The sequence below is a fragment of the Zosterops lateralis genome (genome assembly GCF_965231275.1).
Source record: "Zosterops lateralis genome assembly, chromosome: 9".
In the NCBI taxonomy this organism is placed as follows: Eukaryota; Metazoa; Chordata; class Aves; order Passeriformes; family Zosteropidae; genus Zosterops; species Zosterops lateralis.
The window spans coordinates 14,330,120-14,347,784 of NC_139769.1; the positions used below are offsets into that span (position 1 = coordinate 14,330,120).

Below are 17,665 nucleotides of genomic sequence, written 5' to 3' on the forward strand. Positions count from 1 at the left end.
AGGTCTTAGTTAATCCAAGGGGGTTTCTGTTTATTTTGACTTTGGTTTCTATTCAAAAAATATCTCTTGACTCAGTTTTCAAACATTGCATCTTTTAAAAGATTTGTCTGCTAAACTGAAGATTTCTACAATTATTCTTTTTTTTTTTTTATGTAATTCCAGGTGAGTTAGTTCTTCCCTGGTTCATTGTTGGGCTAAAGAGATGAAGCTTTTTAAGTCTCTTCTGTGAAAAGGTTTCTAGATCCCAAAGCAACCACATAGTTCTGCTTAACCAGTTTCTCAGTTTTTGTCTAGTATCAGGGCAAGACTTACTGTTCTACCAACAAAATCCCTATTGCTACAGTGCTCCCCACATTTATTCACAAGGATGGCATTTCTGTGTGCCCCTAACTGCATTTCTGTAGCACTCCTTTTTGTGATGCAGCCCTCCTTCAGGTAACTAAATTAGATTTTTCTTTCCTAGCAATATTAGCCTGCACTTAACTATACTAAAATGCATATTGTTCAAGTTAGCTCACCTTACTAAAAATGCTGGGAGCATTGTGGACTAATTTCTTATCATGTATTGCTTTACAACTTCTGTTTCTTACACAAGTACTATCTTATAAAATAACTAGTATCTGTCACTAGCTATTTATAAATACTTCTCACCAATTAATAATAATGCTAAGTAAAAAATGATCCTATTTTTCTCAATTTAAAGTGTAAAGTATATACTAAGAGCTAAGTGTAATATAGCCAGACACTGAAATGTATTAAAATAGAGGAATATTTAAGCAATATTTTGCTTATTCTCAATAAAATGTGTGTTGATACCATGGAGTTAAGAGCAATCTTCAAGGGGAATGGAACAACAGTTTCACTTGACACCTTTTACTTTGTAATAAAATAATTACCTTATTTCTGTAGTAGTACCTACAAATTATATTGCAATAATTTTGAACAAGCAGAAAATTCTTCTCTATCTGTGGGCAAATTGCATGCAGAAAAAGAAGCGAAATTATTGGCTATACTAAGTTCTATTTATATCAGCAAAATTATTCCACTACTGCGCAAATATGCCTTAATATAACAGGAATTTAATAAATTAAAAGAAAATACAAGGTAGCCTATTCTGAAAAATATCTGCCTAGAAATGACTCATACCCTAATCTTGGATAAACTTCTTTTTCCATACATTAAGGAGTGTTTTATTAAGGCAGCCCAAGCTATGTGTAATTGCACCAGCAGAAAGATACAAGCATTACTTTCTACAAAGAGAACCACACCTCCCAAGAAACACAAGTTTTTCTACATACCCACAAGGTTGATGAAATTTTGCCATTGACTATCTTCCCTTTTGTAGGATAATTCTTTAGAAAAGGGTAGGGATCTCCAGAAGCAGCACAATGAGTTCAGGTTGGAAACAGCAGATGCTTCTTCAGTACTTTGCCATGGGTAACATTGGATAAACATCTCAAAAGGTCTAAATGTGTCGAAGTACAGCTTTATTGTCCATAGAATTTCTATTTGGGGAAGTATTTCAGTTTTCTACACTAGACACTTGAAACTCTAGCAACCTCCTTTATCTTTTCTTTTTTCAGCTAATATGCAATTAATGCATTATCTAGTAGTTATAATCTACTAACTAAAAGTGCTGACACACTTGTAGTAAATCCAACACCCATACTAGCCAGGCCAATGTGTCCAGATTAAGATAAATGCCAGTTATGCCATCTTGATAAGTGCAGAGGGAAGAAATTATTATAATGTTGGTTATAACCACATGTTTACTACTGTGTTGACACCATAAATAAAGTCATTTTTTTAAACTCAAATGACTTGAAAACTGGACACTCATATGCGGCAGACTACAGAATTTCTATAATTTTAAAATAATACATTTGCAAGGGTTTTTGCAAGAATTCCTTATAAAATACCTTCTTTTTAAATTCCTCCCCTTTGCTTAATTCTTCCTTAGATTCTTTAAATCATGCTCAGTCAGGCTTCCAAAAGTTTTACTTCTTTTTTTTTTCTCACATGCACACAAACACACCTGTGTTCTGAGACGTTTGACACAGAGCATTTGAACACATCACTGCTCTTTGCAGGGTTTCAGCAAGGAGGTTGCACTATGAGCTGCTGGAGCTTCAAGAAGAACAGGAGGGGAGAACCTGGGAGCCTCAGGTCTACCAACCTCTGTTCCCAGGATGAGCCTGGAGCAAATACTGCTGGAACACATTTCCTAGCACTTGAGGGACACAAAGATGACAGAGAACAGATGGTGCAATGTGGCTTCACCTTTGATGGGAAGACTGAAGAGCCTTTCAAGGCTCAACAGAAGAGGAAGAGTAGAGCTTGCTATTTACCTTGACTTTAGGGAGGCCTTTGGCATAGACTCCCACAGGGTCCCTATAGTCAAGTGGGTGAAATATGGAGTGGAAAAATGTACAAGATGGAGGGATGATCAGCTGGGCTGTGCAGTGAAATGGGTGTTGATCAGCAGTGCTAACTCCACGTAAAAAGGAGGCTGGTTACTAATGGTGTTCCTCAGGGACCCATACAGGGGCCAAAACTCCTAATGTCCTTTTTAAGGGCATTCTCAGCAAGTTCACGTGATACTTTTTTGTGGGCAGGGGTGTTGATACTGACAAAGATAAAGCTGCTATTCAGAGGGGTCTTTCTTCTTTTTTTCCATTGTTTGCTTTCTTAAACTTAGGACTTTTTACATAAAAGCATGAAGTTTGTAAAGACATTTTAAAATGCAAAAGCACTACAGAATGAAGACTAAAAAAAATCATTTGGTCTTCTTATTTATCCATAGTACACCAAACTTTTTTAGACAGTCAGTCTGCATTCCTCATTTGCTGGGTGATATATCTGGAATCTGGTACCTAGAATGATCCTGAGCATGCAGACATTAATTGTGAATCTAATTGAATATAATTGTGGTTTGAACGCATGCTGCTAAATATTTGTAAAATGACCTTTAGGTGTCTTACACTGGGCATTCTAAATGTGTTTGATAAATTTTTGTTTTGACAGACTAGTTTAAATTTCCCATCTGTCCCATAATGGACATCATGCCTTCTTTCCAATAAGCATCTTAATGTTTGTACACAGCATACAATTTTTTTTTTAAATTAATTTTTTTTGTTGTTGTTGTTCTGTGTTGTGGGATGTGAACAAGGCATTGAGAGCATATAGAAAGATATAATGTTCATCCCAAAAAATTAAATAATACCCAACTTTATTGTGCACGATACCCATTTTATCCATTAGAGAGATTGCCCTTGGTGACTGAAAACACTGAAATTAAAAGACTGTAGACAAGATCCACTAAGGAATGCAAGCCTGTAAGTCTCAAACAGATGATCCTGAAAAACTACCCACACAGTTCCTGCACAGACACCTGGTAATTTAATGTTGCTCCCCTGGAGAAACAGCTCTGGGTATGCCTGAGTCTGGGAACAATGTAGAAAGAGCTAAGCAGTTTATTAGCATTTATTTTGTTCTTACACCTAGCTGGGTAAACAAGAGCCTATTCTACAGTGGAGGCCCCAGATGGCTTAGTACAATAATACATACCAAGCACCACTGTCTTAGGCTCGCTACAAAACACAATTGCAGCTTTCTCTCAGAAAATGATGGTATGGATGTCCATCTTTCATAGTACAGCATATTGTGGTGAGCCCATGCCCAACTCTTTCCTCAGCTGAAGGAAGCCTCAAAGACGGATTCTCCTGCCACAGGAGCATCTCCCACCACTCTGACTGTTCCACCCTGGTGAAACCATGTTGTCCATTCTTCACTGTGCAAAAAGCCCAACAGAGCTTCAGGCCAGGAGTATAGAAGGAACCAGACTCTTCAGCCCAGAGATGAGAGCATACACAGAAAAACTGAAGCTGGTTACAATCCATTCTCTCTACAATTTGTTTTTTTGCTGTTACATTTTTAAGTAAACTACAGGGAGAATACTGAGACCTGGCCAGTAGTCGAATCTTGTTTCCTTTCAGGAGAGTGCCCCAACCTAGCTATTTGATTCAGCATTTTCTGGATCTTACTCAACACACAGCAGTAGCTTCATCTGGAAGAATGAAGACAGTTGTCACCTCAGAAAAACCTGCAGGCTTGTGGTTTCACTGTTTCATTGACAGGTAAGATGATAATCTCCAGAGGCTGGAAAGTCCTGTCTTCTGTATCCTTTTTTATCTTTTCAACTACCAGTTAAGCAAAGCCACTATCACTAACTTTGCTACATATTCCATGGTTTTAGGCAGCCCCTGGGAACACCTACCAGAGAGAAGCTGCGAGCATGAGGGGCCTGCTAAGGGTTCAGATGTTATCAAAGCTGTACAACTGCTCTGCAGTCTCAAGGGCTGGGGTGCTTACAGGCATAACAAAACCAGATCTTTGGGGTACCACTTCACTATCCACACAGCACTGTGAAGGGCAGGAGAACCAGCTTTGAATGGAAGAGTAAGAAGAGTGCACTGGCCTCAATTCAGGACTCTGCTGCTGCCATTTGGCCCCTGGGCAGCTGCACAAGCACTCCTGCTCTGCAGCCACACTGCCAGCCCCAGCTCCTCTTCCTTCTCCTGTTCCCCCTCTTCACCAACGCCAGAATGTTCAGGGAGCCTAAGGATCCTGCTCAAGGTTTGAGGGCCAGAAATGTCAATCTCAACAAATCTAAGCCTTGAGGGAACCTCAAGCCACCTCACATCTTGCTGTTTTGTTGTGATCTCGTGCTCCTTGTGTTTCCCCTCTCCTCACCAGTTTTAGATCCGTGACAGTGCTGAGTCCAGCTGTGTAATATGAGGAATTCTGTCCTAGAGAAAAATCAGTTACCCCTCCCTTGTCCTCTACTCTGCTAACACACCAAAAATCTTAATACCAGAGACACTGCAAACTGTGCTCAGAATCTTGTGATCTTCAAATTACTCTTACCAGTTGGTGGTTATCTCTTTTTAACAACAACCACAAGGAATTCTGGCTCACTGATTCAGAGGGGAATTGCTTTGCCATGTTAAGAAGACAATGTAACTACAGTAAAAATTAATCCATTAAGAACATAAAATAGCTTTTTGTTTTGATTGTCAAGTGGGAAAGGAAAGGAAAGGAAAGGAAAGGAAAGGAAAGGAAAGGAAAGGAAAGGAAAGGAAAGGAAAGGAAAGGAAAGGAAAGGAAAGGAAAGGAAAGGAAAGGAAAGGAAAGGAAAGGAAAGGAAAGGAAAGGAAAGGAAAGGAAAGGAAAGGAAAGGAAAGGAAAGGAAAGGAAAGGAAAGGAAAGGAAAGGAAAGGAAAGGAAAGGAAAGGAAAGGAAAGGAAAGGAAAGGAAAGGAAAGGAAAGCCTATAGGGCATAGCTCTCTTCTAAGGTAGACAATGGTTTGTTTGGTTTGGAGCACTGCATTTTCTGGGGCATTTTTTTCAGTGTAAGGAATGTTGAAGACAAGTCATATGTGCTCTCAAACTTCAGGTAATGAAATTTAACCTGAATTAATGAAATTAAAAATCCAGGAAAATAGAAATATTCTGGCTATTACATAAAAACAAAAAGACAAACCCCAAAGCAACCAAGCAATCAACCAACCAACCAACCAACCAACCAACCAAAAAACAACAAATAGAGTAAAAGCCCCCACCCCAAAACAGTTCCCTGATAAATTATTGAATCCAGAGGTATACCTTTCTATATTTTCTTACTTAATTTCCCCAGATGAATTTTTGTCCTTTCAACTTAATCGCAAAATATTTTTTCAATTGTTTGAAATGACAGTACAGAAAAAACCAAAACAGTGCTCTATTGATACAGCTCAAAATGATGCTTCTCTACTGAGCTGGGTTAATTTACAGAAAGTTTCCCTCCAAAATTTCTAAGTGCTGACATGCAATGAATGTCTTCATTCATCACCATTCACTAGAGAACTTGCTTGTTGAGGGGGTTTGGTGGGGTTTTTTCACTTGTTTTGTTTCTAACCAAGCAGCTTCTTCCAATGGTGGTTTCTTGACAATGCTGCTTAAGTTGTAAAATAGGAGTATCCTGGTAAAAATGTTATTTGCAAAGATCAGAGTTCAGAGCTAAAACAAGAAAAACACCTTGGAACTTTTATGAAAAATTAAAGTAATACTATGCATGCATGTATTAGTTAGACCTTCTATTGAAGTCATAATTGTACCTTGTCAGTGATCTCTACCAAGTCATCAGTGTGTTTCTGGTGTCTTTTTGTTGTCCCTCCCCTGCCCTAGGAAGTTCTTGTATTATTGTCTATCATTATTTTGTTCCTGTGAGCCCTTGGAAGAAAGGTATTTGAATAATTTTAGGAGGTTGTCATCCCTCTTGCTAGAAGGGAGAAAGATAATGTGTTTTTTCCTCATCTAAGCACTCAGTGATCCCAACAAAAACAGCATTGCAAATAGGAACTACAAACAACACAGAACTCCCTGTATGCTCTGCTAATAGCAGTGATGAAAATCTCTGCTAATGACTTTTAGAAATAACCTTGCAATCTCTGACATCTGCATCAACTAGAGAGATAAAGTTACAGTAAGTCCTTGGTTGACATATTCTCAACAAAATCCTCTAAACCTCAATTGCCATGGAAACTACTTATCCTTAAGGAAGTAAGGATAGCTGAAATATTTTCTCTTGACAAAAATGGGAGTGAAGCCAGAAATATATGGGATTGTGCATAATGAGGCCTTTGATCTTTCATTTACATCTGTGTTAAGCAGAAGTAATCTCAGTGAAGCAAGTTGAGTTGTGGAACAAAATTTGTTTATAGGACAGAACAAGGTTTAAGACATTCTCTAGTTATTTCTATTTTCCATTATCTCCCTATGTTTATGTTAACAGAAATCTGTTTTACTTGTTAAATAGTTAAGGATGTTAACAGATTTCTTCTTCCCTTTTTAGTGAGAGAAACATAATAAGGACAAAGAGTATTTGTATATAAAATCAGTAGACAACTTTGAAAAAATGCTTGGGACAAATGGAACTAATCAGTCCCATTGAGGCTCAGAATTTTGCAGCCTGAGATTAAAAATGCCTCCAATTTAGACCAGGTGCCCCCAAATCCCCAAGTACTCAATTTCTATAAAACAGTGTGTAGTCTTTGCTGTGCAGAAACATTTGCACACATCTAAGCATGAAAATCAGCTCAGGAATAGAAAACTTCATTTCTGACTTTATGTAAATTGAATCTCTAATTTGCTGTAGGAGTTGTTTCATTTTAACATTGAGTTTTAACAGACTTTAATAGAGTAAAAATAACTTTTGAGAACATTACCATTAAAACCCCTATGGTTCCTAATAAGCAGATGCTCTCCAAAACTTAAGTCACTGTGAGCATCAGTCTGAATGTGAAAATGTGCACATGGGCAGGCACTGCTGGGCCACGGTGTTGCCTGCATTAACTAAACCCATCAATATGTCATGTTTGCCCAAAGCTTCCCACTCTGACAGCTAACTGGTTTCTAAATTACACTGCAGCAATAATCCCTATGAGATACACTGATTTTATCTCCAGGCTCGCTGTCTGCTGAGCAATCAGCCCGGACACGTCGTGGGTTGAGATGATTGTGCTCGGCTCTGGAGTGGGCTCAGCCTTGAGTGTTGTGTGCAGTTTTGGGCACCACAATGTAAGAAAGACATTGAACTATTTAGACGGTGTCCAAAGGAGGGAAACAAAGGTGGTGAAGGGCCTTGAGGGGAAGCTGTGTGAGGAGCAGCTGAGGGCACTGGGTGTGCTCAGCCTGGAGGAGACTGAGGGCAGAGCTCACTGCAGTCACAACTCCCTCCTGAGGGGAAGGGCAGCGGCAGGCCCTGATCTCTGCTCAGTGACAGCACCCGAGGGGTGGCCTAAAGCTGAGCCAGGGGAGGTTCAGGTTGGGTATCAGGAGAAGCCTCTTCCCCCAGAGGGTGGCTGGGCACTGGAACAGCTCCCCAGGGCAGTGCTCACAGCACCAGCCTGACAGGGCCAACAAGCGTTGAGACGACACTCTCAGGCATATGGTGTGGCTCTTGGGGTGCTGTGCAGGGCCGGGAGCCGGACTGGATGATGCCCGTGGTCCCTTCCAGCCCGGAACGCTCCGGGACGCCGCGAACAGCCTCCCACCCCCGCCCCGCCCTGACGGAGCCGCCCCGAGCGCGGGCCCGTGGTGCGCATGCGCGGCGCCGCCCGGCGGGCAGGGGTCAGGGGTGAGGGGTGAGGGGCCGGCCCCGCCCCGCGGCAGCAGCAGCAGCAGTAACAGTAGCAGTAACAGCAGCATGGCGAGCGAGGGCAGCGCGCCCGGGCCCGGGGATGGCGCCGGCCCGCCCGCCTCGCCCGCCCCGCAGCGGGTGCTCTTCCCGCCCACCTTCAGCGTGTCCGAGATCAAGAACAAGCAGCGGCGGCACTTCATGTTCCTTCGCTGGAAGCAGCAGCAGAGGAAGGTGGGGCGGGCTGTTGCCGGGGGGTGCGGGAGGCCCGGGTCAGGCGGGCCTGGCTAACGCAGCGCTGTCCCTCTGCCCGCAGGAGAAGTTGGCCCTCAAGAAGAAGCGGAGGAAGGAGCGAGAGGCCCTCGGAGACAAAGTAAGGGCTCCGGCCGCAGGAGCCGGTGTGGCGGCCAGGCCGCTGCTGTCCCGCGAACGGGGCACGGCTGGCCGGGGTGAGGGCCCTGCGGCCCTGCCCCGAGCTGGGGCTCCTCAGCTCCGCCAGCCGAAGGGTTTGTCCGCAGACTTCAGAGAAGCGCAGCAGCGGATACACTGAGAGTGATAAAACACCACAACAGGCTGCCTAGACAGGTCGTGGATGCCCCACCACTTAAAAGTTGCATCAAATAAATTATACTTCTAATTCTGTGTAGAAATATACACAATATCGTGGTGTTGGTGGTACGAATGTGGTATTTGCAATGAGTTTAATAATTACATGAATGTGTTATGTTAATAAACTATGTATTTTAGGCACCTCCAAAAGCCGTACCAAAGACTATTGAAAACCAGCGAGTGTATGATGAAACCACTGTAGATCCCAATGATGAAGAGGTAACTGCTTTCATTTCTGCAGGTGCTATTAAGTTCACCATTTTTTTCCTAAGAAGGGAGACAAACTGATTGATGAAACTGAACATCTTAACTTAACTTTCCCGTTAATCTCTTGATGAATTATTTTTACACGTGATGGGTTTACTAAGAGGTGATGTCATTCTTTCATTATCTGTTTTAAATAATTGCTTTTTCATTACTGATATTGGTTGTAAAAGCTGCCCATGTTCATCACACTAGATTCTTAAAAACATCAAAACCATGGGCCTTTGGATGATTAATTACAGAATAGATCTTGTGAATTGAAATTTAGATCAGATTGAACAATTGTTCTTCACTTATTTAATACATGGTGGATTTATCAAAACTTCTGTTCTTTCAGGTTGCTTTTGATGAAGCAACTGATGAATTTGCACCATACTTTAACAGACAGACAGTTCCCAAAATTCTTATTACAACATCAGACCGACCTCGTGGGGTATGTATGTTTTACTTGGAAACCAACTGGTTATAAGATACCAGGGTTTTCATCCTATGATTGTTACCTTAAAACTGAAAATAATAGCATTCACATGGATTTTTTTTCTGTAATTTTATTTAGCGCCCAACAATAACCTCGCATGTGTATGTAATCTGTTGGTTTCTCTAGCACTGTTTGTTTCCTCCAATAAAAAAACCCAACCTTGTGCATATGTTCTTGTATTGAGATGACCAGCACTGCCTGATGGGAGAGATTACTGGCATTTGTGAAAAACATAAAAAAAATTGCTTTAAAAATAAGGAAAAATGCACTTCAGACAGTTTATCTGAAAACTCAAGACATGAGTTCATGAAGAAATAGTTATATTGTACTTTCAGATGCTGTGAACTTTTTGTAAACCAATGTCTTTTATAAATGATGAGTGTGGAGATTATGCTTTTTGCATTTTCCTGCTTTTCTGTGACAGAGAAAGGGGAAGTCCTTAAAAAATCTCTTGTGTGCTGCAGTCTTTACTGCAAATAAATGTTTTTGCACTAACTGAATGAAGTAATTTAATAGCTTATTTTCAAATCTTTATAGAGATACTGGTAGTAATATATGCTTAGGGAGTGTAGTTGGAATGACCAACCCTCTGTTCTTTTAACAATTGAATTCAGCGCTGAGTTGCCCACAATGCAATTTAACTCCCCTGTTTTGCAGAGAACAGTGAGATTCTGTGAGCAGCTGGCTACTGTTATACCCAACTCACATGTCTACTATCGAAGGGGACTGGCTTTGAAAAGAATCATTCCACAGTGTATTGCCAGGGACTTCACAGATTTAATTGTCATTAATGAAGATCGCAAAATACCGAGTATCCTTTTGTGTATTTATCAGGGAAAGAAAACAATTCTGTTGTGTGCATCAGAGATCTACTTCACAGTGCAAATTACAGAGCTAAAAATCAGTGTGCCAACTTGAGTGTCTGATGGCTAATGGAATTTGGAATTATTGAAGAAAGTGTGTAGATATGGTGGCACTTTGTTGTTGTTTGTAATGCATGGATAAGCACTGTTATTATTTCAGTAAATTTAACAGTTTGATTAATTAACAAGTTTTTCTGACCAGGAAGATCCATTCTGTTTTTCTGGCTAGATAAAGCATTACAAATTTGTTAAATGAGAAAGCAGTAGAGGATAACACTTGTTAGCAATTGAAACAAAATGTAACAGACATCCTTCAGAAAGCTGGTTAACTAGTTTGGGAATGTATGTTTGAACATACAACAAAACCTTGGGCATAGATTATGGATTTAAACCTCTCATGTAATACTGCATTTTGCATAGAATGTTTCTCTGTAAATTACATGCTCAGTTTTATCAGCCTTTTTTTTTTAACTTGGTGCACAGATGGTCTTGTTTTAAGTCATCTGCCTGATGGTCCAACTGCTCATTTTAGAATGAGTAGTGTACGTTTGCGTAAAGAGATAAAGGTGAGACTCAAAAAACATTTGAAAACTGGGTTATCTGTTGGTTAATGATAAATACATCCAGTCTAGTTCAACTGTCAAATCTGCATTTTGATATGATTCAGCTTGATCTTGTAAATGTGTTTTTGGTAAGCTAACAGGAGGCTAAGGAGTAGTGTGTTCTACTTCATAAGCAGCATATTTTCATTTGCAACTTTATTTGCTGTATTTCTTTAACTGCCAAGTATTTTACAGTCTGAGTCTGACAAGTATTTTTAAAATCATGTCATTAAACAGCAGATGATAACCTACATCAGTAGGAAATACCCCATGTCTAGCATACACACAATAGAGTATAAAAGGTTTCATTTGATGTTTTTTTGAACAAAACCTAGTTGTTCTTGTTCCTATTGCCCAGCCACCTCTTCTGTAGTATTGCTTACTTAGCCCTAAGTAATTTGCGGTAAAATGGGTTTTCTTCTTTGAAATAAGTAATGTCTAATTAGTTTTTTATTAAAGAAGCCTATATGCTCTGTCCCATATATCTCTAGTTGGTATGAGTGCAGAGGGAATACTCCTGTGACAGGTAGAGTGCATTATCTGCTATAACAGGTTCTGCCAAGAGTCAAAAATGGTGCAGGAGAAAACATACAATTATTTGTGCTTTTTCATTGAATTTATATTGTTGAACCAAAGATCCTTATGTTACGAGCTGCTTCTTTACTTGTTTCTTAGGTTGTGTTTCAAAAAATGCTTAGGGCATGCTTTTGGCCCTGTCTTCCTATTCCAAACACTTCTTTGATAATCCATTAAAATCGTTTTGCATTCAATGTGTTCACTTTGATTTCAGCGGAAAGGGAAGGAGCCCACAGAGCACGTCCCTGAAGTGATCCTGAACAACTTCACAACGCGGCTCGGCCACTCCATCGGCCGCATGTTTGCCGCCCTCTTCCCACACGATCCTCAGTTCATTGGAAGACAAGTAGCTACATTTCACAACCAGAGAGATTACATCTTCTTCAGATTCCACAGGTGATGTTTTCCACAAAACTCATTTACGAGTCAGACAGAATACTCTCGTAACTTAATTCCTAATTTTAATTCTTTTCTTCCCCAAGGTATATCTTCAAGAGTGAAAAGAAAGTGGGAATTCAAGAACTTGGGCCACGTTTTACATTAAAGCTGAGGTCACTTCAAAAAGGAACCTTTGATTCCAAATTTGGAGAATATGAGTGGATTCATAAGGTTAGTAATGACAGTAGTCCTGTTTGGGGAGGCTAAATCTGACATGAAACATAACCAAAAATCTTACCCTAGAGAAGTGGTATAAATGCAGTTCTCAGAGTGGAAGTGTTTAACTGAAGCATTTAAAGGTATATTTTGAGAAACATGCAAAGCAGAAACATTCTTCTGTATTTCAAGCCAAAAATAAAAATAGCAAGGATTATGAAGGTCAATGCACCATAACTACTTATTTGCAACTCTACTGTACCATAACTGCATTACACTGACTGCTCTGCTATAAAATGGAGTGGTTATCCTTGTTGTTTGTGTTCCATCCTGTTGCATGAACTTGCTGCTAAACAACTTTTCTTGTAAATTTCAGCGTCGAGAAATGGACACAAGTAGAAGAAAATTCCACTTATAAGTGAAATCTGCCAATTGCTGGTGACCAGGAATACAGCAGCTGCTTTGAACTATGGATGATCTTGGATTCCTAACTAATGATAATGATACTGAACAGTATCTGTCTGCAGAAAGACAAACAGCAAACATTAAAACTTTCTACAGCAGCAGATGAAGTAGGATGTGCCTTTCTTCCTGGTTGTAGCCAACATGACAAGGACAGTGACTTTTTCAGTTTAGCAGGAAAAACTATGGCCATGTTTGACCAACTTGTCATTTAGCTGTCACTAAGGATTTGGCAGAAGTGCTGCTGTGCTGTAGAAACAGATTATGCTTCACAACATCAAAGACAGTAAATATGTTGGTCAAAGAAATTTTCAAAATAAAGTATTTATAGTTTTACAGCTTTGTTTTATTTTTTTCTGTTAAGCCAGACATCTTCAGTTAATCAGGTAAGAGATAAATATTTTAAACTTATTTCTAACTTACAGTATGCTGTTCCCTGACAATACTGGAAGTTTTCCAAAAAGGTTCTCCTATCCAGAGAACATGGAGAAGGCAGTATGCAATCCATGAAATCCATGGTATTTTATTTCATTAGCATTTTGCATAAAATAGGCATGTTGCTGAAGTTACAAAAACAATATGCATAACTCCTACAGGTATCTCCTTGTAAATATCACATTGACAAGAGGTCTATATACCCAAAGCAGTTGAAAGGAAACAAAGACAGATGGGAGATAATTCATAAAACCCCCTTACAGGAAGTACATAAAACTATCATCTAAAAATGCATCTCAGTGACTATGTGAAGTCTCTGAACAGAGTTTTCCCCATTACAATTTTAAAAATATTTCTTCAGCCTCACAGCAACACTTGAGTTGGTACTATCTGCACATAAACTACTGTTTAGCCTTAAGTTAGCACATTCACTGGCAGCTAGGAGGTCAAGTTTTCTTTGAGCTACTTTCTTTTCATATACAACTGTAAGTGCTTTTTCATATTTACCTAATGAATAAGAATGTGCATAGGGTAAGTTATCTCCTGGGGTAGAATTACTCATTAAGATAAAGAATAATTTGTCTTAATGTGATGTCTATGATATGGCACAGCTGTATAGCTGAATTATAAACAGTCCATTTTTTTTCCTGTTCTATTTCTATTATACTTTTAAGCATGGTACTGCTGGAACCTCATTGTTCTGAAGGACTGTTAACCCCAGGCAGACTTAGAGCAGCAGAGAATATTTACACTCCCCTCTCTCTGCTCTTCAGCTGCTACAGAGTGATGCACTGACTGTGAGGTGCCACCATATGCAGAAGTTAATCAAATTCTTACAGTAATTTCAAGGCCAGACTAAGTCAAGACACTTTTATTTTTTGCTTGGCATATAAAACTGATTCCCGTATGAAACAGAAATACGTTGAAACTAGCATACAGTTCATCTGGAGAGGTAGATGGTAAGAAGTTTGACAACAGTAGCACTTTTAGAGTTAGATTTGGCACATTAAAGCTAAGCTTTTGTACAGACTTCAAACCAGGCCGCTCCTTGAGGCACTCTGCCCATACACACATCAACAGGTAGGAAAAGATGCTAAAAGATCTGAAAAACAAAACCAAAATTTAGTTAAAAAGGTATCACTGCTAAATGAAGCAGTTAAAAATACATGTTTCAGAATATGCCATGGACAAGGATTTAGGGAAAAATACCCTTTTTCCACAGCTGCTTTATAAAATATTAGTTTAAAAAATAAACTCTTATTGAAGCCATCCTTAAAGATACAAGAAGATAATCAAAGCTCTTACAAAAGAACTGAAGCTTAGTGTCTCCTGGAAACCAAACTGCTAAGTGGAAGGATAGAAGAAGCTGTTCCCAATCACTTTGTGCTTGCCCGAACACCAGGTTTTGCCTTTGAAAAGCAGGGAATTTGTTGTGTAACTAACAAATTACACTTCTTCTTCAGTGAGGTGGTGCTGACTGTGCAAACACAAACGCTATCAGCTCATCAAGAAAACACAAGGAATCAACCTTTTCAGGAAGTGCCTCAACAGATGCTGCAAAGTGAAGGAGTTTCACATATAGGTAGTGTAACTAAAACAGAAACAAGTGTTCTAGTCCAAAGGCTATAACTGAGAAAATATTAAGCCCTTTATGTCCTGTGTATGCAGGTGTTTTGTGAGACAGAGGAAATATTGTTTCCCTACATCCACACCCAGGAATCACTTTACCTTACCAAACCTCAATGGGGAATTGTACATGTCACTGGTTAAGTACAGTTTATTTGGCTTTGTATAAGTTATCAGTCTATAACGCTTACAGATGATCTGATTTCTTCCTTGGATTAGTGCTTACAGCTGAAGCTACACTAGTGCAGCATCCATTTTGGCAAAAATTCACAATAGAAGTACCTTTAAAAGTTACAAGAACTCTCAAGCACATTTTAGTTATACTGTTGTAATTCATTGCTCAAAACAATGTGGGAAGTGGTTTTGCTTGTTAAATTGTTAAGGATCAACTTCTATACTGTTACTACTCTGGTCTTTAAACATGATTATTCTAGTACACACATCTGGAACTTTTCTACCATCTGCTTGAGGGGAGAACAATTTTAATAATTCAATATTGTGGTCACCTTTCTATAAAGCTGCCTAACAGCCCAATTTAAATCTAGCAAACTGCATAAAATTCAGCTACACAACCAGAATTTTTCAAGGTTAAGACTCACTATGAGATTTCTAAGGATTGTGAACTACAGCTAACTGTGTATCAGGTGCTTTGAAATAACATCTGTGCTCTCATCTCTGACAGATCCAAGTCAAGGGGCAACAGGAAAAGGGAACACAGTAAAATCATCACGCATTTACTGTGGTCAAAATAACCAAGTTATTGTGACTCTGAGTTTTGGTGAAACCATTATAGATCTAAAACTCACCTTTCTAAAGAGGTTAGCCTAAAATCTAATCACAAAAATGCCAGATGCATGAGTAGTTTTTCTGGTGATAGCAGTAATGCTAATGAACCTATGAAAGTTTCGGAATAAAAATCCAAATGAGTACTCCACTGTTTCTACTTACTTAAACTACTACCTCCATAGTAGCTAACTTGAGTGGAGTATGGGCTTTTAAAAGTACATACCTTAAAAAGTATATACTTTTTTCTTTTGGCAGAGGGCATCTCCCCTCCACAGTGGTAAGTGCTCTCCTAGGGGACCACCACCACTAATCTGGTTTTGGAACTGTTTTTTAAGAACTAAAGTTTGGTTTATCTGCCACAATCAGGATTCACCATGATTCATATGCTGTCAGGCGATTAATTCTATGTGAGAAAAGGGAAATAATACCCTTACAGAGAGGAAGACACAGCACAGTTACTGTTCAGTTGGGTTAGTCTAAATAGCAGCTCAGGAGTAGCTGGCCTCACTACTTTGCTACAGAAACTGTAGAAGCTCTGCAACAGCCAAGTGCTACTCATAATATCTACACCCAGCCCGTGTCCAGTACAGAGCTGTGACCAGAAACGGGGAGAAGGGACTAAAAATGGGGATCTAGACCAACACCAGCTGCACAAGTCAGATGTTTCTGAGTGCCTTTCATACAGCCTGTCTCATTTAAATGACAAAAGAGTTTATGAATTGTAATTCAAGAACTTACCACTGAAAGATACTGAAGTAGTTCACATAATTACAAAAATGAACAAACTTTCTGGGGTCTGAATGGATTTGTACTTGATGATACTCCCGTCAGAAGGGGATCATGTTGTGCATTCTGCAGGCAGAACTGCTTCAAGTCAGCCGCAGCTTGAGAAACCTAGTTATAAGAAAAGCTGGTATTAGAATTCACTGAACAATCTTAACCAAGGATGTCGTTTTTACATTGAAATGTATAAAGATTACTACTAAATGTTTCTGCAATATAGCTTATGTAGATTTTATGCAATAATTTCATTGTAGGGTTTGGTTTTTTTTTAAGACAAGATGAACAATATAAGAATGAGAACTGATTTGGATGTTTTAATTTCCATGTTAAACTTCTAAGTATGAAGGGCGACACATGAGCAAGATCTTGGAGATGGCTTTATTAAATACATGAAGATCCTTGTTCTAGCATAAATAATTTTAAAATACTGTCTATGGTTTAACATGTTCTACTCGGCTGAACTGGCATTTCAGGCTCCCTTGGAAAGCCATCCTTATGATGAGATAATGGGGTTCTGAGCACCCTTATAAGGGGTTTTTGGCATGCTCTGCCTTCCTAAAATCGGAACAGTGAAAAATTCTTTGTCTTGCTTTTCTGCTTTTCTTTGTCTTGCTTTTGCTGTAACTACGAACTCATAAAACAGAACGATCAAAGTTTCAAAAAGTTGCATTTAGCACTGACACTGTATCTGCCTGTTGCCCAGCTCCTCCGCCGTGCCAGGCGCGGTCCGGCCCCGGCCCGCACAAGTTCAGAGCAGTCCGTGTGCCTGGCAGCGACATCTCCATCTTGCCGTGCCGGGGCCGGCACAGCCTGTTGCGGCCCCGGCGGGGGCGGCCTGTCCCCGGAGCCCGACGGAGAGCGCTCCTCGCCCCGGGCACGATCGGGCAGCGCGGGCCGCGCCCTCGCCCCGGGGGAGCGCCTCGGCCGGGAGCGGCCCGGGCCCAGGGGAGCGAGCGAGCGGCCGAGCCCCGGCCCGGGGTGGCGGCGGGGGGGACAAGGCTGCGCTGCCTTTCCGGGCTCGCCTCGGCCGACGGACCCCGAGGGAGCCCCGGGAGTAGCCCGGGCGCCACCGCCCAGCCGGGTCGGGGGGCAGGGCAGGGCAGGGCAGGTGGGAGCCCCGGCCCGGCCCCAGCGCGGCGGGCGCGGCCCCGGGGCGGTGAAATGGCGGCGCGGCCGCCCCGTCCCGTCCCGTCCCGTCCCGTCCCGTCGTCCGGTCTCGGCTCCGCGCTCACCTTCACGCGGGTCACACTCGCCTCCAAGCGCAGCTGCTGCACCACCTTCTTCATGGCCGCCACGTTGGAGGAGCCCGACATGGCGGGGTCGGCGGCGGGCAGGGCTGGGCTGGGCACTGGCGGCACTCCCGGCACAACTTCCCGGCACGGCCACAACTCCCGGAGCGGCGCCTGCGCAC

The 17,665-nt window shown here is 41.0% G+C and overlaps 2 protein-coding genes across 2 annotated transcripts; one reads left to right on the top strand and one right to left on the bottom strand.

Annotated features, from left to right (window-relative positions):
- The first annotated feature begins 8,238 nt into the window (after positions 1–8,238).
- Positions 8,239–12,960, top strand: RPF1 (ribosome production factor 1 homolog). Its single transcript, XM_083867185.1, has 9 exons — positions 8,239–8,410; positions 8,493–8,549; positions 8,924–9,004; positions 9,387–9,482; positions 10,185–10,338; positions 10,874–10,956; positions 11,783–11,964; positions 12,051–12,177; positions 12,539–12,960. Exons 1-9 carry the CDS (start codon positions 8,246–8,248, stop codon positions 12,578–12,580), a joined length of 987 nt encoding a protein of 328 aa, XP_083723311.1. The 5' UTR covers positions 8,239–8,245; the 3' UTR covers positions 12,581–12,960.
- A 955-nt stretch (positions 12,961–13,915) lies between these two features.
- On the bottom strand, positions 13,916–17,646 carry GNG5 (G protein subunit gamma 5). The gene is made up of 3 exons (XM_083867187.1): positions 17,487–17,646; positions 16,210–16,365; positions 13,916–14,161 (listed from the first exon to the last, which is right to left on the bottom strand). Exons 1-2 carry the CDS (start codon positions 17,565–17,567, stop codon positions 16,240–16,242), a joined length of 207 nt encoding a protein of 68 aa, XP_083723313.1. The 5' UTR covers positions 17,568–17,646; the 3' UTR covers positions 13,916–14,161; positions 16,210–16,239.
- Between the last annotated feature and the right edge of the window lie 19 nt (positions 17,647–17,665).